Below are 23,642 nucleotides of genomic sequence, written 5' to 3' on the forward strand. Positions count from 1 at the left end.
AGGAGAATACAAACGTCTTAATTACGCCTACAGTAGCGTTATATATATTTGATTTCTGGTTGATCTGCTGGTGGCTGTACTTGCTGCAGTGCATCTACTATCAAATTGAGAGCAATTTGGAGTCAGACTTGCGACCACTGTGTTTTAGTGACGCACAAATCCATCGCAAAGACCGAAGTGGGAAAATTTATTAGGGCCCGGGGTTGTATTTCAACTAGGCACAGTCTGCCATTTCCTTTTTTATTTTACGTTTATTTTTTTCATAACTCAGCGTCATCTCATCTGGCATAGTAGTGTGCTGTAATACTTGGCTAGAAAATAGCCATAGGAGAATACAAACGTCTTAATTACGCCTACAGTAGCGTTATATATATTTGATTTCTGGTTGATCTGCTGGTGGCTGTACTTGCTGCAGTGCATCTACTATCAAATTGGGAGCAATTTGGAGTCAGACTTGCGACCACTGTGTTTTAGTGACGCACATATCCATCGCAAAGACCGAAGTGGGAAAATTTATTAGGGCCCGGGGTTGTATTTCAACTAGGCACAGTCTGCCATTTCCTTTTTTATTTTACGTTTATTTTTTTCATAACTCAGCGTCATCTCATCTGGCATAGTAGTGTGCTGTAATACTTGGCTAGAAAATAGCCATAGCAATAGGATAGCATCGTTTGGTTTTAAAAACTAAAAAACACAAAAAAAAAAAAAAAAAAAAAAAAAAAAAAGTTAAAAAAAAAATACAAGTTATAACTCTCATTTTCAAAATGTTTAACCCGAGGGCTAGGGGTAGAGGACGAGGGCGGGGACGTGGGCGTCCAACTACTGCAGGGATCAGAGGCCGTGGTCCTGGGTGGGGTGAGACACCACCTGCTTATGAGGGAGCAGAGCTACACTCCCTAGGTTCATGTCTGAAGTTACTGGGACTCGTGGTAGAGCACTGTTGAGGCCAGAACAGTGCGAACAGGTGATGTCGTGGATTGCCGACAATGCTTCGAGCAATTTGTCCACCAGTCAGTCTTCCACGCAGTCCACCCATGTCACCGAAATCGGCACTCCTCCAGCTCCTGCACCTCAGCCTCTTCCCCCCCAGTCTGCCCCCTCCCAGCAAAATTTGCCATTTGAACCGGCATACTCTGAGGAACTGTTTTCTGGACCCTTCCCACAGTCACAAACCACTTGTCCGGTTGCTGATGAGCAATTTTCCGATGCCCAGGTTTTCCACCAGTCGCAGTCTGTGGGTGATGATGACCTTGTTGACGTAGTGGAAGAAGTGTGTAAAGAGGTGTCTGACGATGAGGAGACACGGTTGTCAGACAGTGGGGAAGTTGTTGTCAGGGCAGGAAGTCCGAGGGGGGAGCAGACTGAGGGATCGGAGGATGATGAGGTGACAGACCCAAGCTGGGTTGAGAGGCCGGGTGAACACAGTGCTTCTGAGACGGAGGAGAGTCCTCGACCAGAACAGGTTGGAAGAGGCAGTGGTGGGGCCAGACGGAGAGGCAGGGCCAGAGCTGGTGCATCAGCGCCAAATGTGTCAACTAGTGAAGCTCTCGTGGCGAGGGCTCCTGCGGCGAGGGCTAGATTTTCAGAAGTCTGGAGGTTCTTTAAGGAAACACCGGATGACCGACGGACTGTGGTGTGCCACATTTGCCAAACCAGGATCAGCAGGGGTTCCACCACTACTAGCTTAACTACCACCAGTATGCGCAGGCATATGAATGCTAAACACCCCACTCAGTGGCAACAAGCGCGTTCACCTCCGGCCGTGCACACCACTGCTCCTTCCCCTGTGTCAGCTGATAGTCAGCCCCCTGCCCAGGACCCTGCCACAAAAACCCCATCGTCACCTCCACGATCCTCCACAGCATCCACCAGCGTTCAGCTCTCCATACCCCAGACGCTGGAGCGGAAACGCAAATATAGTGCAACCCACCCGCACGCCCAAGCCCTTAATGTGCACATTTCCAGATTGCTAAGCCTGGAGATGCTGCCCTATAGGCTAGTAGAGACCGAGGCCTTTCGCAGCCTCATGGCGGCGGCCGCCCCTCGGTATTCGGTCCCCAGCCGCCACTACTTTTCCCGATGTGCCGTCCCAGCCCTGCACCAGCACGTGTCAGACAACATAATCCGTGCCCTGACCAACGCCGTTTCTGACAAGGTCCACCTGACCACGGACACGTGGACGAGTGCTGCCGGGCAGGGCCACTATATATCTCTGACGGCACATTGGGTTAACTTGGTGGAGGCTGGGACCGAGTGTGACCCTGCGGCTGGTCATATACTGCCGACGCCGAGGATTGCGGGGCCTACCTCGGTCCAGGTGTTTGAGGCCTACTATGCCTCCTCCTCCTCCCACCCCTCCTCCACCTCCTCCTCCGAACGACCATCCGTGGGCATGGCGCCATCAGTCGGTAGCTCTAGGCACAGCAGCAGTGCCGTCGCTAAGCGACAGCAGGCGGTGCTCAAACTGCTGAGCCTAGGCGATAAAAGGCACACCGCCCAAGAGCTATTACAGGGCATCACGGCGCAGACTGATCTGTGGCTGGCACCGCTGAACCTGAAGCCAGGCATGGTTGTGTGTGACAACGGCCGTAACCTGGTGGCGGCTCTGCAACTCGGCAGACTGACACATGTGCCATGCCTGGCCCATGTGTTAAATCTGATAGTTCAGCGTTTCCTCAAGACATACCCCAATCTGTCTGATTTGCTCACGAAGGTGCGCCGCATCTGTGCGCATTTCAGGAAGTCCAGCACAGATGCTGCCACTCTCAGGGCAGCGCAGCGCCGCCTCCAACTGCCCGCTCACCGACTGTTGTGCGACGTGCCCACGAGGTGGAATTCAACACTGACCATGTTATCCAGAGTTTACCAGCAGCGCCGAGCGATTGTAGACTGCCAGATGTCAACTTCCACCAGAACTGGTAGTCAGGTCAGTCAGCTTCCTCAAGGCTACAATGAGGAGTGGACGTGGATGTCTGATATCTGTCAGGTGCTGAGTAACTTTGAGGAGTCAACACAGATGGTCAGTGGCGATGCCGCCATCATCAGCCTCACCATCCCGCTGCTTGGCCTGTTGAAAAACTCTCTGGTCAGCATGAAGTCGGAAGCTTTGCGCTCCTCACAAGAGACAGGGGAAGAAGATTCCCTTGTTGATAGCCAAAGCACCCTTAGGTCTGTTTCTCAGCGCATATCGGAGGAGGTGGAGGAGGATGAGGAGGAAGAGGAGGAGAATGTTGGCGAGACACAAGAGGGGACCATTGTTGAGTCCTACACTGTTGAGCGTGTATGGGCAGAAGAAGAGGAGTTGGAGGAGTTGGAGGAGGAGGAAATGGACAGTCAGGCCAGTGAGGGGAGTGAATTCTTGCGCGTTGGTACTCTGGCGCATATGGCAGATTTCATGCTAGGCTGCCTATCCCGTGACCCTCGCGTTCAAAGAATTTATTCCAGCACCGATTACTGGGTGTTCACTCTCCTGGACCCACGGTACAAGCAAAATCTTTCCACTCTCATCCCTGGAGAGGAAAGGAGTGTGAGAATGCATGAATACCAGCAGGCCCTGGTGCACAAGCTGAAACAGTATTTCCCTTCTGACAGCGCTAGCGGCAGAGTGCGTAGTTCTGCGGGACAAGTAGCGAGGGAGAGTAGGCGAGCAGGCAGCTTGTCCAGCACTGGCAAGGGTACGCTTTACAAGGCTTTTGCCAGCTTTATGTCACCCCAGCAAGACACTGTCACCTGTCCCCAGTCTCGGCAGAGTAGGGCTGATCTTTACAGAAAGATGGTGAGGGAGTACGTAGCTGACCATACCATCGTCCTAAATGATCACACAGCTCCCTACAACTACTGGGTTTCAAAGCTGGACATGTGGCACGAACTGGCGCTCTACGCCTTGGAGGTTCTTGCCTGCCCTGCCGCTAGCGTCTTGTCAGAGCGGGTTTTCAGTGCAGCTGGTGGCATCATCACCGATAAGCGTACACGCCTGTCGACTGACAGCGCTGACAGGCTGACGCTTATCAAGATGAATAAAGCATGGATTTCTCCTAATTTCAAATCTCCAGCAGGTGAAGGAAGCTCAACCTGAATAATTTATCCACTCCTCCTCCTCCTCATTTTCCTCCTTCTCCTCCTCTTTCTACAGTAAAGCAGAGGAAACTGGCTGTTTTTTGACAGGGCCCACTGGCTCTAGGTATAGTACTTTATGCATTTAATTTTTCTGGAGGGCCACCGACACGGTCCTCTGTTTTAAACAATTTTTGGGAGTGCCACATACAGGCACTCAATCTATTCAATTTTTCTGGAGGGCCACCTTTCCGGTCCTCTGTTTTAAACAATTTTTTGGGACTGCCACATACAGGCACTTAATCTATTCCATTTTTCTGGAGGGCCACCTACCTGCTCCTCTGGTTTAAAAACTTTTTTGGACTGCCACATACAGGCACTCAATCTATTCCATTTTTCTGGAGGGCCACCTACCTGCTCCTCTGGTTTAAAAACTTTTTTGGACTGCCACATACAGGCACTCAATCTATTCCATTTTTCTGGAGGGCCACCTACCTGCTCCTCTGGTTTGAAAAATTTTTTGGACTGCCACATACAGGCACTCAATCTATTCCATTTTTCTGGAGGGCCACCTACCTGCTCCTCTGGTTTGAAAAATTTTTTGGACTGCCACATACAGGCACTCAATCTATTCCATTTTACTGGAGGGCCACCTACCTGCTCCTCTGGTTTGAAAAATGTTTTGGACTGCCACATACAGGCACTATCCAAATTGAATTGTCTCCATAGCAGCCTCCACACGTTGTCTCCATTGCTACCTCCAAAAGTCGTCCATATAGCTGCCTCCATACATCGTCCCTTTATCAAACAAGGTTTGTCAGGCCGAAATTTGGGTTGTTTTCATGGATTCCACATCAAAGTTGTTAACTTTGTCGCCACCCTGCTGTGTTATCCACAAAATACACTGGCAAACTTTTACCATTTACGGATATTATTTCAGCGCTTCTTGCGCATCTGTTTACATTCCCCTCACCCGCCATATCCTAAACTTATAAGAACGCTACTACACTTGATCTTATACAAAAGGTTCTTAGAAGTGCTGTTTGGGGAGTAGCCTAGAGACAGGGGCTTGGATTGGCGAAAGCTCGCCTAGCAGCGGAGCGCCAGCTCCATGCACATCATGCGCTTCTTGCGCATCTGTTTACATTCCCCTCACCCGCCATATCCCAAACTTATAAGAACGCTACTACACTTAACTTGGTGCAGGCTGGGACTGAGTCTGACCCTGGGGCTGGTCATATACTGCCGACGCAGAGGATTGCGGGGCCTACCTCGGTCCAGGTCTCAAAGGCCTACTATACCTCCAAATCCTCCCACCCCTCCTCCACCTCCTCCTCCTCCGAATTACCATCCGTGGGCATGGCGCCATCAGTCGGTAGCTCTAGGCACAGCAGCAGTGCCGTTGCTAAGCGACAGCAGGCGGTGCTCAAACTGCTGAGCCTAGGTGATAAAAGGCACACCGCCCAAGAGCTATTGCAGGGCATTCCACATCAAACTTGTTAACTTTGTCGCCACCCTGCTGTGTAAGCCACAAAATATACTGGAAAACTTTTTTCATTTACGGATATTATTTCAGCGCTTCTTGCGCAGATGTTTACATTCCCCTCACCCGCCATATCCCAAACTTATAAGAACGCTACTACACTTGATCTTATCCGAAAGGTTCTTAGAAGTGCTGTTTGGGGAGTAGCCTAGAGACAGGGGCTTGGATTGGCGAAAGCTCGCCTGGCAGCGGAGCGCCAGCTCCATGCCAAGAACCAACTAACATAGTTTTAACTGCAGCACCTTTAATCTACTACTAGTTCACTGCCTCCATACATCGTCCCCTTATCAAACGAGCTGTGTCAGGCAGAATTTTGGATTGTTTTCATGGCTTCCATGTTAACTTTGTCGCCACCCTGCTGTGTAATCCACAAAATATACTGGCAAACTTTTATCATGTACCAATATTATTTGAGCGCTTCTTGCTCACCTCCTTTGGTTCCTCTCTGCTACCCATTGGTTTGAAGCCTGAGTCCATTTAGGGTATGTCGCCATGCCACTCTCTAGCCTTCCGCTGCTGCCGCTGCCTCTGCATGCCGTCCCCTATAGTGTCAGGGTCAATTATTGGATGTTTTAGATGCTATCTAGCTTCATTCTGTCACTCTGTCATGGCCATGCTGTTGCCCATAATTTTGGCATAATGGTGCATTTATGCAGCCTCAGAGGCATCCATGCATGCTGCCCCTGCTGTTTCCTGTCCATTTCCGTGGTGTTTCCATCCTTTTCTGAGGTTCCCAGGTGTTTGGCCAAGCTTCCCTGTGCAGAGCCTTGGTCCCCTTGAAAAATGCTCGAGTCTCCCATTGACTTCAATGGGGCTCGTTACTCGAAACGAGCACTCGAGCATCGGGAAAAGTTCGTCTCGAATAACGAGTACCCGAGCATTTTAGTGCTCGCTCATCTCTAGCTACAATATATTTGTAAAAAAACAGACTAAACTAGGACATACTCTTGTTTTTAAAAGTCATGTATCATGGATTCTTCGATTTTCTGGTGTTCAAGCCTTCAAATAGTTGCAATTCCTGACATATGGCCAGGATTTGCGACTACTTTCCCCTATGGCATTGCCATGCCAAGTGGGCAAGGGACATCGTCATGCCAAATTGCTTTAATAGGGCATAAAATCTCATGAAACTGGCTAGAGTTTCCAAAAAATTTACATTTTAATCATTATTGGAAAACACATAATGATTAGTAGATTAGTCAAATTTATTAATGAAAAAAATCCAACTGATACTTGTTTATTACCACTGTTGTTATAATTGGCTTCTGTTTTCTACTTTTCACTAAAATGTTGTTATTAGTTATAACAATAACATTATACATATAACACATATTTTATAATATACAACACTAATACAATACAATAACCAATGAAAAAGTGAAATTTGTGACTTTAGTTTTAAAGATGCAGTAGATTTGGGTTAATATTTAATACATTTTTCATTGCTTATACAGCAGCAACATATTGTGAAGTACTGTACAGACGGTGATTATTCATACTGGTACTACTCTTTACACAGGCTTACAATCTATTCTTATAAACACCCTAGAGCAAATTTCATAAAAAGGCAATTGAATATGTGAGATTGAAAAACCTAGAGAGATCTCTCACAAGACCCGGGTGAACTAACAAACAATTGTAAAAGAGGATTCATAAGACTTTGTTGTTGAAGCTGAAAAGTGTACATTTTATAACGTGTTTTTAAATAAGCAGGAACAAAAAAATTATATTGCGAAAGAAATAGGTATAAGACATGAGCAATAGGCCACATGCAAGCAAAACTCAAGTAATAGTTTTAAGGTCAGGTTATCCCTTGCAATATAACCTTAAACCATGTGAACTTACACTGTCCAGCAATGACAGATCCCCGTTAGGGATACCGTATATACTTGTGTATAAGCCAAGTTTTTCAGCACAAAAAATGTGCTGAAAAGTCCTTTTGGCTTATACACAAGTCAATACACGAGTAAAAAATGCTTAAAAATAATAAACTTATATACTCACCCGCCAGTGGCCCCGATGTGCAGTGCTCCTCCCCCAATGTCTAACGGGACTTCTGGCTTCTGACTTCCTCTGTCTTCTGTAACTTCATGCTGGGCGGCGCCATTTTTTTCTCCCGGGCGGCGCCTAGTATGAGGTCAGCAGCGGCCGTGTCATACTATGCGCAGGGAGAGCGATGGCGGTGCCCTGCAGAAGAAATAAGATGGGTGCGGAAGCCAGAAAATGAACTGTGTGGACATCGGGGGAGCAGCACTTCACATCGAGGCCACCGGAGGGTGAGTATATAAGTTGTTATTTTTTTAAGGCTGGGCTGGGCTGTATACTACTGGGGGCAGGCTGTATACTACTAGGGGCAGGCTGTAAACTACTGGGGGCAGGCTGGGGTGGCTGTATACTACTGGGGACAGGCTGTATACTACTGGGGGCAGGCTGGACTGGCTGTATACTACTGGGGGTAAGCTGGGCAGGCTGTATACTACTGGGGGCAAGCTGGGCAGGCTGTATACTACTGGGGGCAAGCTGGGCTGGCTGTATACTACCGCGGGCAAGCTGGGCTGGCTGTATACTACTGGGGGCAAGCTGGGCTGGCTGTATACTACTGGGGGCAAGCTGGGCTGGCTGTATACTACTGGAGGCAGGCTGGGCTGGCTGTATACTACTGGGGGCAAGCTGGGCAGGCTGTATACTACTGGGGGCAAACTGGACTGGCTGTATACTACTGGTAGCAGGCTGTATACTACAGGGGGCTGGCTTGCTATATACTGGGGGGATCTGTGACCAATGCATTTCCCACCCTCGGCTTATACTCGAGTCAATAGGTTTTCCCAGTTTGTGGTAGTAAAATTAGGGGTCTCGGCTTATACTCGGGTCGGCTTATACTCGAGTATATAGGGTCATTTATTTTTAGAGAAATTCTCCTTATATTTCTTCCTCATGTGGCTCCTACTTCCATAATGACTTCTTCCATAGCTTGTTTCTTTTGTATTGTGCTTCTTAACATAAGAGTCATTATTTAATTGAAGTAGCCATACTCCCTATAATGGAGTTTTTATGCCCTTTCATGTTGAGCTATTTTACAAATGAGGACTAACAAGTATGTAACAAAATGTCCAAGTGACCTCCTTAGGGATAGAAATGATGGAAAGAAAAGAGCTACGTTTGAGCTATTTCAATCTCTATTCTTTGTCTTCAGTCTTAAAAGCTTAAACAATAACTCCCAAAATCATTACTTCACCGTACAATTTGCAGGAAAATGTCCAACCTTGGCAGTAGAACATAAAAAGAGAAAGCAGAGCAATCGATATAACATGTCTACCTGCTGAATTTGAAATATATTTGCACAACATCAGAAAACAATTTGAAAGACTGTAAACACGCCACCTGTGATTTCTAGCTGGAGGGGACCATCACAGTCTTTTTTTTTTTAATAGATCACTGTTGCTTTTTGTTGAGCGACTTTTCTTTGACACCTTCACATAGAACACTGACACTGACTCTGACCTCCAGTTTTTTACATTTACTTTGTCAGTGATACTTAGAAAATGCAACTGCAAATGACAATTGTATTTGTAAAGAGGTTTTTCATTACTTTATATTTATTAAAGTTTTCAGTAATAAGCAAAAATGTGTTGGGAGAAATGGAAAGAGGCAGCTGGTGCCCTTTGCAACACCAAGAAAAAACACCTGCGACAATGTTGACAAATATCCTTAGAGAACTGCATTGGGACCTAAAATAGGGAAGTGAAGCAAAGGTGGAGAGGTGGTCCACATGAAGGAATTAGGTGGCACTAGGGAAAACCAAAATTTCTCAATCTCTGTACTGTATCCTATTTGGGAAATCTTCTGCTGGGATTCGACTGAAATGGATTCTCAGATGCTTCATATAAGTTCATCTACATAAGAATTTTGTCTAAAGTGTAGCCTAGTTTATTTTAGGTAGGCAAGATCCTTGGGAAGTGGTTTACAACAACAGTCCTCATAACGGGAGGATGCAGCATAGCGAATGAAAACCGTAGCAATTACAAAATACATACTGTATAAGGTACAAAACATATTCAGCTATTTGCTCCCCTTACCTTGGCTGTACCTGAATAATGCAGTAAAATGGTAAAATGTAAGTTTTCTCTACAAGATGAAGCATCTTAACAATCAGAAGCCAAATGAAGAGATACAAACGGAACACAAATACTCATGAATACTACCATACCACTAATTAGACATGTAGGAAGGATCACTTTTGTACCAGACAGATTGAGTAAGTGAATAACTATTGAAAAATCTAAGAAAAATTTAAAAGGATTTTCTGAGCTGTAAATAAATACTCACCTTGGCCTAGTACATTTTCAGCCTTTTTTTCTCAAGGATACAAAGTTTCTTTTTCCTATTATCCCAGTACACATTGGGCCACATTTATTAAAAACAGTGCAGACTGCATTATGTTCAGTTTTCCTGTGGAGTGTGTGCCAGATTCATGAATTGTGGCGCACGTTCTTCATGAATCTGGTGCTCCTTGCACTGCTTTGACAGAGTGCACAGGGTTTTTTTGGTGCACCTTTAACCTAGGGCATGCAACATAATTTTATCTGATATTGCATGATGAACGAGTTACACAATCCGGCCGTGCACCAGAATGCCACTTCCAGTTCAAAAGCTTAGTAGGTTTGCTTCTTAGTAGGCTACTTCCCATTTAAGTAGGGATATTTTGATATATACTGTAAGTTGCTACATGTGTTTCTCACACTTTGTTTCTATGCCGTAGGGGTGAGAACTGGAGGTATAAAATAACTGATTTCATCATAGAATAGTAATTGTATACAGTATAGACCTTCCTTAAAAAAAAAAAGTAATGCTGCATCTTTTTTTCTGCCTGTCCTGTATTGCCAGCAGCTATTTAGATGTGTAAGCTAAAGCTTTCCTAGAAAATCACAGTGATATATTGCTGGTGAATTAGTAATAGGACAAGCTTCTAAAAACAAGCAGATCCTGCTTTATTTACTTTTCTCAGAACCTATTCGAGATTTCTTGTCCTTGACCTTAAGACAAATGTAGTTTAAACAGTGGGCATTATTGCTAAGAGGGAATGAAGTGGATGAAATGGCAAACTAACAGTCAAACACAATTTAGCTTGAGAAGTGTTAACAATCCCGTACAATACTAAAGTAGATTTCAGATCAGACTGGAGAATAAGATGTTAGAAAAGATTTTTATACCCAAGTTGTGTCTTTTTCTGTCTTATCCGCCTTGAATTGAGGTTCCAGAAGTAAATGTGTTCATAAATGTGATTTGTTCTAACCATTACTTACAGGGGGCATTTAACAGTACACAGTTGGGGGTTACATAGAGCACATGAAATAGTGCCAAATAGTGCAACACAATGGAGGGGGGGGGCATTTATCATGGCTTTTAGTTCTCATATGAACTATGAAAGAGTCGACCCCCCCCCAATGCTACTTACATTCCAGGTGGGTGCAGAGGACCATGGAGGGGGTCATGCCCCGTACCAGCCATTAACTATAGCCTCTGACAGATGTTCCTGTTGTAGCACTTAATCTCGGTGCATATTGAAGGCCAGTAGACCTAAATTTGGTTTCAATTAATCTTTCCACCTGAAAAGCAGGTGTTACATTTAAGACTTATAGCGTTGTTCCTGAACATTTATTGGATCTTTTTCTAGTGACTTTGTGGAGTGGTCAGAAATTAGACAAGTAGGAAATAAAGGAGTAATATCTGTTCCAATTATTAATATTTATGTGGTCCCAGGTTGCTTTTCTGCTACCAAGAGAAAAGGTGTGCTTTTTGATGTGTTGGCTTTCAAAAAGGGTGGGATTCCATCAAGATAAAGGGGCAACATGCCAGGTTTTATTTTTTATTAGAGAATAATTTAAAGGACATCTACCACCAGGATGATGGACTATATGTAAATCCATAGGTGTTAATGGAGCCTGGAGCACCGCAGTCTCATTTGCATATAGTATTTTATCCTGGTGGTGCTCTTTTAATTGAGAGAAAAAATCAGGAGTGCCCCTCCAATATTGTGGTATCTAGTAGCGCCATTCATTTATTCAATGTAACATGAAATAGTATTTTTAGACTTTTCACAATATCTAGTTTCCTTGTAGAGCTCAATATCTTCAAAAGCTATGCATGAATGTAATGGCTGATGTCTTCCAAATACCGGGTTATTATTGTTGGCATCTGTTATTTCCTTGTGTGCGAACACTTGATGCAGTAAAATCATTGCTTGTCTATCCTAACCTGTCATTTATATGCTTATACATTGTAATCATGTGAACACGTACAAACACTAGATCTACCTCTGTCATAATAAGATTAGTCTCCAGACTTGTCATATTGAAAATGACAGCTAAAAAAATACTAAAAATGATTGAAAACAACCACAAGCAGCACTTTAAAAAGTTAAACTCTGTGTTTAATGTGTTTGGTAAGTGATGCAAATAGATCATGTAATGTGTAAAAGTAAGTATGAATACAGAATAATAAGGTATAACATTAATGTGAATTCTCTTATGTTGTGTTATTAACAATGACAATTACAGGAGGAGGACAATTTCTTTTAGTTCTGTTCTCAGTTCATGTTGTGAGGCCATAGAACATTAAACTGACTGGCCTGATAGGGAAAACAGTCCATAGCTACTAGGGATAAATCTGAGGGTTTAGGTAAAACAGTAAATGGTATGGAGCAGCCTGACCAAGCAAAATCAATATCTACTGTAGAGGAAAATACAATGGGTCACATTTATCAAAACTACTGAAAACTGCACTATGTGCGGTCTACCTGTGAACTGTGTAGGGTGTGCCAGATTTATGAATTGTGGCACACTTTCTTCATGAATCTGGCAACCCCTGCACTGCCCCAACAGAGTACACCAACTTTTCTTTGATGCACCTTTAACATAGAGCACGCAACACAATTCTTTCAGACTCTGCATGATAAATGTGACGCAGAGACCAACTGTGCAGTGGAACCCCCCTTTCAGTGCAGATTTTTGTGTTGCGCCAGGTATAGTATACTTTATAAATATATGTGTAAGCATGCAAAGAACATGCAAAGTCAGACAAAAACGGGTGCAGGGGCTTTAATTAACGTGGAACAATAAATCAGTACTCTAGGAAAAGTGTCTTTTATTCCATAAAAACTTGCTCACAAGTTAAGCTTCTCAATAAAGGCATTTTTAGGTCCAATTCACATCTAATTTTTTCTGATCTGTTTTTTCCTAAAAATAACTGATGAAAAAAATGATGAAATAATTGACATGTGAATGAACCCAACCTAGTTGACCTCCTTTGCTTTCATAACTCCTCTAACAATGTGGAATGAAAGTATTTAATCTAACAGTGGCAGTCAAGAAAAAAAATGAATAATAATCTTAAACACTTGAGGTAAAACAATGCCTTATATCCAGTACGTGACTTGATGGTGAGGCTAATAACACATAAATTCTTTAGTGTCCTTACATCAAGTATCACTATCTAGTGTGTAGCAAAGTGCTTTAGGGTAGCCTCAAGTGTTCCTTTATTGTATGTGCACTCAGAGCATACATTCAACAGATTAGCCAACAGCTAATTTCTTGAGTTGCACAGTAGGAACAGAATAGCTAAGTGTCTCCGAACACTCTGAACCTGAACTTTGCAAAGGGTTTTTCAAGTTACATATGTCAATGTTAGGATCTTCCCATCAGTCTCAGTCAAGGATGGCCCTTTGGCAAAATCAGAACATGCACCATTTGTCCGTCAATAGTTTATAAGACACACATGTAATGTAGTATCTGCAGTATATAAACAGTTGAAAGTTTCATTCATTAGACAGTTGCCTCCTTACCTACCTTGGCCAATCTTACCATTGTATTTATTTACTGAGCATTGTTCTGGTGGTTTATTAATATAGGGAATGCATGAAGTGTGGTTATTGGAGCTGTATTTAGGTATTGAGCTGTGTTCTGGTGCTTTGTTTTTGTACAGAATACTGTGCTGGTGCTGTATGTATGTTCAAAGTTTTGTTGTGGTGCATACCTATTGAACTTGGTTCTAAAGCAGAGTAGGAGACATTATTGCAGTGGAGCCAGAGCCCTAAAGTCCTCTGCTAAGGCTCCCACCCCACCCCCGCCCCACCCCGACAGCAATCCAGACTTATTTGCATATTTCTAAAGTTTACTTTAAACATGAAGAAGCTTGAAATAAAAAAAGGTATGGATGGCTTGCTTGGGCAGAGCTAAACGTTAATTGGCAAATTCAGATTTGCCTGTAAGTAAAGGTTAAACTGGTTTCCTTATATCACCATAATAATTGATGTAATGCTGCTGCAAATCCTCTACTGAACTCTTATTTGCAAAATACATTTTTAAATTGTAAAATTCATGGAGTTTATATTATGCAAAGTTACAGATTCACACAGTCAGTAAAAATAATAAGACATGTATAACTTGTTGGGTGTTTTTTACTGCAATCCTACCCTTGTATTTACCTTGACCTGACTGTAATTTACCCTGTTATTGATTTGGACCAGAATGAAAAAGTTTAATATTGTTACTAGAGAAGTCACTGGTTCTAAACATTAGGAGTTATCTTTCTTACTGAGGTTGTGTTAAAGTATGTAAATTAGCTGATTAGTATTCACCACTTCCTTATTCATCTGTAATTAACATTTTCCAAAGTAGAATTCATACTCGGAGAGTTGTTACAGTGTACTCCAATGACAACCATATTCCCAGAGGAGATCTGTGATTTTTATAACATTTATATATGGAATGGTGACCTGTTCTGGATTTATCATTAAAAATGGAATCTAACGGTTCATGGAAGACAAGATCTAGAAAACAGCACTAAGAGTTAATAAAATTATAAAATTTTTGTCTCTTATTGCATACAGAGCTATATGATAAGTGATCTGCTCCACGCAACCAGACACAGGATTGTGAGAAGGAGAAAGAAAATAACTGATCTTAAAGGAAACATAAAAATTAGTTTGCATTAATTCATTGTTAAGTTTAACGTATGTATTGATGTAGCTTTGTGTTAAAGAAAACCTCAAAATCAAACATGATAAACCAGATCATGGATCCAGGCATGTTATCCATATTGTGTTATCCATATCCTCCTTCCTTCTAAAATCAAAACATTGAAATTATGCTGAGCCCGTGGACTACCCTAGGCCCTCTGTGATCCAGCTTTACAGTCTGTTCCACTCTGTCTCATGCTCTCCCCTGCTCTCTCAACACTTGTACAGTGCACATTTCCCATTCAGTGCTGAGAGGCAGGGGGGAGGGGAAGAGAGAGTAACAGTCTGTGAAGCCAGATCACAGAGGGGCTAGGGAAACCTCTCAGACTCATTGACATCATAAGTTTGCATTTTAATTTCATTTTAGAAGGAAGAAGGCTATGAATAACATATATAAGGAGATTACCACAGGCACAGTCCCTGATTTTGATGGTATATTTCCTTTAAGAAATTAAAGTAAACCCACCATCTCCATTTTCTGTACTAGTGGTCTGATAGCAGGTCCTAACGTTTTAAATGTTGTCAGATGATATGTTGCAAACTCCAACTAAGCACTATCACACTCCTTTAGGGGTACATTCTTTCTAGTCGGACACAGTGAAGCTGCAACACAAAAACAGCGCTGACATTTTACTAATATCTTTGCAAGCATTTGCTCATTCTTTTCAGTGCAGAAAAGTCATAAAACTGGTGCAAAAACTTTAATAAATGTCGGCCATTGGGGTACATTTACTAACAACAATGCAAGCTGTGGTAAATGCAGTTTGCTTGTGTAGTGTTCAGAAGGTGCCATATTCAGGATTTGTGGCACACATTCTTAATGAATCTGGAGCCCCCTGCACAGCTCTGACAGAGTGCACCACTTTTTTTGGTGCATCTGTAACATGAGCGTACAACACAATTCTTTCTGACTTTGCATGTTTAATCTGGTGCACGGTCTGGCTGAGCACCGGAACACCCCCTAATTTGTGTTGCAAGATGCCTAGTGCAGTTGTGCCACAAAAGGGTCATGACACCATTCTTAAATACTTGTGCAAGCAGTTTTCACTAAAAAGAACGTGCAGAGTCTGACAGAAAATTGGCACACAGCCCTTAGTAAATGTGTCCCATTATGTTTAGAATACGATTTATTGGGCTGGAAGGCTAAATATAAAGATATAACCATAATGATGTTCCTTCAATAATTATGCAGTTCATCTTTTGTACAGAGATGATATTGCAGATACAGTGACTGTCTTTGATCGTCTCTTTCAGTGACTGTCTGTCTGTGACTGTCACTTTGTCTGGGGAGAATTATCAGAAGCGTCTAAGAGAAGAACTGAACTAATTTTTGCACAGCTATTTATAAAATTACGGCTGATCTCTGATTGATTTCCATGGGCAACTGGACTAGTTTTACCCCAGACCTTGCTGATAAATCTCCCCCTATCTCTGTATCCCTATCCATCTTACCTCACACATAAGTGTCTTATAATCAATGCCTATAGTAACCAATCAAAACTCAGAGCTCATATTGATGACCTATGTCAGAACAGCAACCAATCACAACTCAGCTTCCAGCTGCCACAACAGCGGCAGGCAATGGCTCCTGTATGTGGTGGTTAATTAGTGGATTTTGGAAAGTGGGGTCTGGAAATGTCAGGCCCAAACTGAGTCTAAAACATTCTAAGAGCGCGGCTGTGCAAAATTTGGGGATTGTAAATGCCACGGATAAGATTCCTTTAGCGGACAAACATACATACACACAGATACACTCAGCTTTATATGCTAGATGTAGTAAGTAATGGTTAGTAATATAAGATATACAATATGGAACAACCTCGCTGCTGAGTTCCTTCAGAAACTGTGTGCACGTCTACCTAGCCGCATTAATGATGTTTTTAATGCAGAGGGTGGGATCTCAAGGTATTGGGATGATCCAGATTCTTTGTTCATTACTTTACATTTTGTTTACTGATAAAAATAAACTATTAACTCTTGAAATCATTTGTTTTTTCACCTCTACGCAAATCTTTGGCACATTGCTGTGTGTGTATACGCTATTAGCGGTTCTTAATTTTATAAGCAAATGATCCTAGGTTTAAAGTATAAACTACATAGATAATAAGGTTCATACTCATTAAAGCAATTTTAGATAAAATATGATTTGTAAGGATGAATACATTGTCATCTAAAGTGATCTGAGTGGCATATCATTTTATATAATGAAGTAATCAAGCTGTGATTTTGCCATGAATGTATTTAGCATATCATACGCCTAAACTTTGTAGCTTTTACTATTTCCAGCATTGTGGATTGGTTTATAGATGTGAATATTGTCATAATCAGTAGAAATAAAACAATATGACAACAAAGGACGCATCTGTTGTTCATTGTCAGTCATTGCCTTGTCCTCTTTAATCACAGTTATGTTGGGGCTTTTGTTAAATAAAACCAGTGCCTTGCAAATATGTACTTCAGGAACAGCAGGCAGCTCATTGTCTTCATCTTTGGGTCCTTTGTGGTATAAGCAAATGTTCTCTTTTCCATATGCATTAGCTGCTTTTCATATTGGATTGCTGCCTAATATGGATTCTTCATGGTCCCACTTAAACCCTCTTGTGTTCCATTTATGTCCCGATCCCACATCTTCTATTGGCTTTTTATATTGTGAAATAGTATCCATCCAACTCAGCCGTTGAGAAGACAATCTGTCTCACCATAGTAGCAATTATGTAAATCACCTTCGGGGGAGAGTATAGTGTGAATTGCAAGGAAAAAAGACTTTTATTGGGCATTAGCAAATAAAGATGTTTTCATTTTAAAAGACAAATAATATTGCAGATTCTAAATGAATGGTTTTAAGATTAACACTGCCTATCAATAATTGTCATTGGTATATGGGCTTAACAGCACTATAAAACCAGTTTGGGGACCATTAATCTGCAGCAGCTAAAAAATAATCTTTAAAAATAAATTAGCACTTTTTATAAACTGCATTATTTGTATGTTTTTTTTTAAACCAATATGAAATACTTGATATATTCCATAATTTATTAATTTTAGCAGCCCCAGGTTATGTTCTAGATAGGTCCTTTAGGTTTGTAATAAAAGGGAACCTGTCGCCAAGAACAGGCACAATAAACCCCCCTCCTCCTTCACAGTGTTAGCTACACTAAATATATAGTCTCTCATGAGTAATGAATGCCATTTTTACCAGGTGTAGAATGAATGTACTTTATGGCACTACTGAAAAATCTCATCTAGTTTGTATAGGCTGATATTTCTTATTGCCAAATATTAAAGTTTGGATGGTTTTTGTAATAATTTCTCCATTTATTTTCAGAAACCTCTTTCTACATTTGCCAAAAGACAGCGATCCAGACGATACTAAGTGCCCTCGTGTCTGCCAAGTGCCCAGCAGCCCATCTGTAGAATGGCCCTTTGCACAGGAAGATTGTACTGGCTTAGAATCATTGCCTTTTAGATTGATGATGCAAGACTGTACATCTGTAAAGGCATTACTGCTCAAAATGAAGAGGATCCTGCAAGAGGTAATGACTTCATTATCTATGAGATTCATAACTCTCAGTGTCAGTGGGTTGGCTTATGGAATTATAGAAAAAAATGGGAAAGTGGTGAGAAGGAAGAGAATTTAATATCCTGTCTGTGATGTTGGGAATTTAATATAACTGGTGAGAATAAACACGGCGTATTGCTAAGGCACAGGCAGGCTGTCCAGGATCATATGAGTAAGACTTATCCAAACTTTCTAATAGGAAGAAAAACTTTCAGATGGATGTTAAATAAATATTCTGTAAGCATTACTTAAACGCATATGTTCTAAGAGTATGACTCCCTCCAATGTGCATTACTAATTCATAGGTTTTCCAGAGAAATTAGAGGAAACTTCACAACAATATTCTTTGTAAAGAACTAATAGGGGACTGTACAAAGATAAAACTTATAAAGAGGAAATGAGACTATAAAATGACTTGGTTCACATATAACATATAACTCTAAACCAGAATGTTTTTTTTAGCTCCATTCATTGCCATTTATGCTGTGCTGTAGGATGGAGGACGTGTTAAGTTTGTAAACAGTAACAAAGTCGAATTTAATTTGTATAAATAATTTTTGTTTGGTGACGCTGATGACACTGCTGATTAATGTGGGCAACACATGGGAAGCAATTTGGATTTTAGATGTCACTTTTTGAAAGGTGTAATGTGATACATCAGGTAATGTAATTATAGCTGAAGACTTCTCTCTATACATTATCTTTGCTTACTATTGCAGTCCATCACTCACATTATTACTAGCGTGTTTATTAATATGAATTTCCCGGTTGGAGTAGCACAACTTTCTTCCCTGCATATGTACCTCAAAACTACTGTAAGCGTTGTCTGTAATACATTGCAAGCACAATAGCTTGTAACAATTAAACAGAGGTGTTCAATCATATATGACAACTTATGTTCAGCTCACTGATATTTTTGTTTTACTTAACCTATCAGTGCATATCAGCAGATGAGGGCACATAGAAAACATATGCCAAAGTACAGCTCTGTGTAGCGAATGGTTCCAGGAGTTACAGATTAGCTTCATTTAGAGTGTCAGGTTCCCATCTATCCACAAATAGAATTGTTCAGTTAGATGTTGTTATGATGGTAAAACCATTTCATCTAGCGGTCTCAATAATGTCCAGCACTTTTTTTTAATATCCTCCTTAGTTTAGCCTGTCCCTGCAGTAACTGTATCCCCTGATTGCGCTGCTTTTTCTCAGAGAGTATATCTTGTTTGCATAAGAAACAAATAGATCCTAACTGCTAAAGGGGATGGTCTGCTGCTCCCTGCTCACTCTGGATGTAGGAGTTGGTCATGTGATCATCTCTGCATCCTCGTAGCTGCAGATAAAAGTATTTCCTGCTAGCTACATGCAGTCTCCTGCATATTAGTCTCATCATTTCATGTGTGATTCTGCAGAACTTTTTATGTCTCTCTCTGCACCACAAGCTTTATCTTAGACTCACCTCCCTCCAGCCTCTGCTCCCAAATACTATTTTCACATTTCGGCATGTAAGCTGTTAACCCTTAGTGTTTATATCACAGCACAGCCTATATACTTTATTTTACTTTTTCACTGCTGGTTTCTACTACTTACTAAATGCACCATGCTCTTCCTTGTGTTGAAAGCTGCCACGCTGGTCCCTATATAGTTCTGCATGTACACAGTATGAAAAACACAGTAGGCATGCTTGTAGGAATTTCACTGAATTTGCTGCTTTTTTACTTCATGCGATGTGTGGGCAGCTTATAACTGATTCAGGATTAAGGTAAGGACAGGAAAAGGTTAGTCTTTGCCCACTTCACTACTACTTCACAAGTAGTTTCAGAAAATGAAAAATGCTATTACTCTGGAAAGAAAATGGTAAGCAACACAATATGGGTATTGTTCTGTGTTTTGTTTTGTTTTTTCTAGAGGAGATTACATAGGACAATTTGGTTAAAAAATATTTTACCTTAAAAAGATATATCAAAAGAACGCCAGAATTAAGGTTTGTAAACCAAGCACACTAACTTACTGATGTATTATCCCTCTGGCAGGATTTGCTTTTCTTTTAGCATCTTATTCCCTGGTTTTTACAAAAAAAATGGCTTTTAAAACTATGCAAATGAGCCTGAGGGGCTCCAAGCTTTATAGGTGTTAGTGGGACCTAGGGAGGGAATAGGGAACTCACAGAACAGTGGAGGCACAGAGGGGCACACACCAGTATGTCAGTGTGTTTGGTTTACAATCCTTCATCCTGGTGGTAGATGGCCTTTAAAAAAAAATAACCATCATAAATTCCAACTTTCTATATACCAGAATTTCCCACTGATGCAAGCACCTTTGGATCTTGCAGTATAGAAGCAGTTCTTGAGCCCATATTACATAATACTGTGGAGGAATGGGTTGCTGTAATAATTTCGCTTTCAGAACAATTCTGCATTATGTTTATGTCAGTGACAGTCAAAAAAGTGAAACACTACTTTTAATAAAGTAAGTCTTGAAAAACTGAAGATGGTATGTATTTCATGCTAAATAGTGTTAAATTCACAAAACAGATTGAAATTGGAAATTCTTTTACCCTGTCAGACAAATATACTTATTTATTTATAAAATATAAATATTTAAATCCCAAAGCTATAATAAAAATGCAGTCATGTTAAGAGATAAATGCATACAGTTTATATGACAGCCGTCACTAGTTTGTCTCCCGGCTAAGGATTACAAATGTTAAATTTGATTCTCATGTCTGTCAAGCTGTGAACGTATAAATCTTAATAAACAGCACATATTTGATCGCCATGACCTGTGGATAGGAAATGTTACTTTTTTTTGCTAGAAAAAGAATCTATTAAATATAATGCTGTAATATGAGAAGCACGTAGTATAGCAGAGGTCAATAATACTGTAATAGGACTGAAGACTGCTGCCTCAAAAGAATAATCCATTCTAACTTATAGATAGTCATAAAATAAGGGTAAAAAGCAGTAAAATACAAAGTAAATCAGTCACAGTGTGAGTTATTGAGATATGCTTGTGAAAAAGTGCAAGACATACATTTTTGGATGAGATTTTTTCCCATTATTTCCAATTATTTCTGTATTTCACAACTTAATGGGGCTCATTTACTAGTGGTCTGAACGCCGCACTTTCGTTGGGTTTCCCGAATATTTTCAATTTGCGCCGAATTGCCCCAGGATTTTGGTGCACGCGATTGGATTGTGGTGCATCAGCGCTGGCTTTCACGTGACAGAAATCGGGGGGCGTGGCCGTTGGACAACCCGACAGATTCGGAAAAACCGCAGAATTTAAAAAACCTTTGTGTCGCAAGATCATGCACTTACATGCACCAGGAAGAAGAAGGTGAACTCCGGGGGACCTTGGCGCAGCAGCGACACCTACTGGATATCGGGCGCACAACCTTAGTGAATCCCGGCAGGCCCGAATCCACGTCGGACAACGCGCCACAGGATCGTGACTGCACCGGGTAAGTAAATGAGCCCCAATTTATGTAATTAATGTCAGTAAACTATGTTTTCCACCTCTGAGACATGCACCACCTTCTAGCTCCTATTTCATATAATGATTGTGAGATGGTAACATACAAGTATATATATTCCAATGTTAACTCATGGCCCTTCCCATGAATGGAAAGGATATGTGGAACAAATTGGTGTTTCCTAATTACCTTGGTTGCTCTTCTCTGTCTTTGCTCTAGTTTAGCTATGTCCTCTTTTGACAGAGAAGCTCAAAGTAGTATGCAATTTCCCATAAGGGTTATTTGGATAGAATCTCCTTGTTAAGACCTTCTATGCTTCTCCTGATACATTACATGCCTTGGTAGAAACTGTCACCACGTACCACAAAGGTATGGTATTAAATAATACCCTCAAAATTTTTTGTGCAGTTTTACCCAGTGTCATACTATTTAATTTTTAATTTCCCTAGCCTAAGTGCAATACCCTACTATGGTGAAAAAATAAGAATTTCTCAAAATAAGGACTGTCAGGATTTTGGGTTAACAAAAGCAGTCTCTCCAGAAAACAGAGATCCTACCATAAAATTAATGATGTATGGATGAAAATCTCTCTCCATCCATTAACGAGGTCCCTCTTCCTATACACATCAAAGGAATATGTGGCATAATTCAGAGTGGCATATTGACATATTTTGTAGGTGGCAGCAACATGGTAGGCCACAGAGTGGCAGAATGACAGTCTGGAGGTGGCAGCAGCAGCAGGAATTCAGAGAGTGACACAATGACGAATTCTGGAGCTGGCAGCAACATGGTAGGCCACAGAGTGGCAGAATGACAGTGTGTAGGTGGCAGCAGCAGCAGGAGGTCAGAAAGTGGCACAATGACAGAGTGTGGAGGTGGGGGACAATGGTCCATGGTCTAGATGGTGGGAGGGATATTGAGCAACTGGCAGCAGATGTGTGACATCAGGCGGGTGTCAGCATCAGAATAGTGGCTGAGGCAGGTAGTTAGAATCCAGACTCATTTCTCAATGTTTGGAGGAGGCGTCATGGCTGATCTAATCTGATGCATAAGGCATTGGTGTGTTGAAATCTTGACATCCACGCCTGATTCTTCTTGACAAAGCTCAGTCTCTCCACATTACGGGTGGACAAGTGGGTTCTCCTTGGGGTAACGATGGCCCCCGTCCGCACTGAACATCCACTCTGATGCCACACTACTGGCCGGGCAGGGCAGCTTCTCTACTGCAAACTCCGCAAGTTGCGGCCACACATCAAGTTTGGCAGCCCAGTAGTCTAGGGGATCCTCTGGGGTGGAAGAGTGCTGTCCAAGTAGGCCACCACCTTCTGGTGCAGGGTCTGCTCCATGTCCTGCTGCTGGTGGCAGCTTCCCTCCTTACTAGACGGGTGAAAGAAGCTGCTCAGACTGGAATGTAATCAGTTAATCATGTTGATTCCATGGAATAAAAAAAACTATGGGAAAACAAAAGCCCCTTCCTCTCACTGTAAAGCAAAGATACGAAAAACCATGTGCTATGCCAAAGTATACAATCTTTATTAATTTAGACAAAAAAAATCAATTATATACACCAAACAAAAGCCAATAAAATCATTTAAAAAGGAATAAAATCCTCTACACAAAACCCAAGGGAGGGTAGGTTATATGATAAGGCCCACCAAAACAACACCTCCCTACTCAGCCCCAATTCTATGCCTGTCCAGCTACATAAGTATGAAAAAATACAGGAGTGACAAAAAGATATACAACATCATAACACAAAAATATAAAGAGAATAATGCCAGTCACTATAATAACCAGACGGGTCTGACAGACGGGGAAGGGGCTGGGAGAGCCCCACGCGTATCGCCACTCACAGTGTCCACTACTGAAGGTACAAATCTTTTTTTCTAATGATGGATAAACATGAAAGCTGTGCCATTGCTTTCATGAAAAGTTATAGCCCTGAACTCATTACTCTATCTCAGGGGATGTTGCAGGCCTGCAAAAACAAGAAGCAGGATCA

The 23,642-nt window shown here is 41.8% G+C and overlaps 1 protein-coding gene across 1 annotated transcript in view; it reads left to right on the plus strand.

The window, feature by feature from the left end:
- CCSER1 (coiled-coil serine rich protein 1) overlaps positions 1-23,642 on the plus strand; it is a 573,345-nt gene that overhangs the window by 342,978 nt on the left and 206,725 nt on the right. Inside the window, exon 6 of the mRNA XM_072117766.1 lies at positions 17,938-18,145. Coding sequence (XP_071973867.1) covers positions 17,938-18,145 — 208 coding nt within the window. The remainder of the gene's footprint in view (positions 1-17,937; positions 18,146-23,642) is intronic.

Source organism: Engystomops pustulosus, chromosome 1, assembly GCF_040894005.1.
Source record: "Engystomops pustulosus chromosome 1, aEngPut4.maternal, whole genome shotgun sequence".
Lineage (NCBI taxonomy): Eukaryota > Metazoa > Chordata > Amphibia > Anura > Leptodactylidae > Engystomops > Engystomops pustulosus.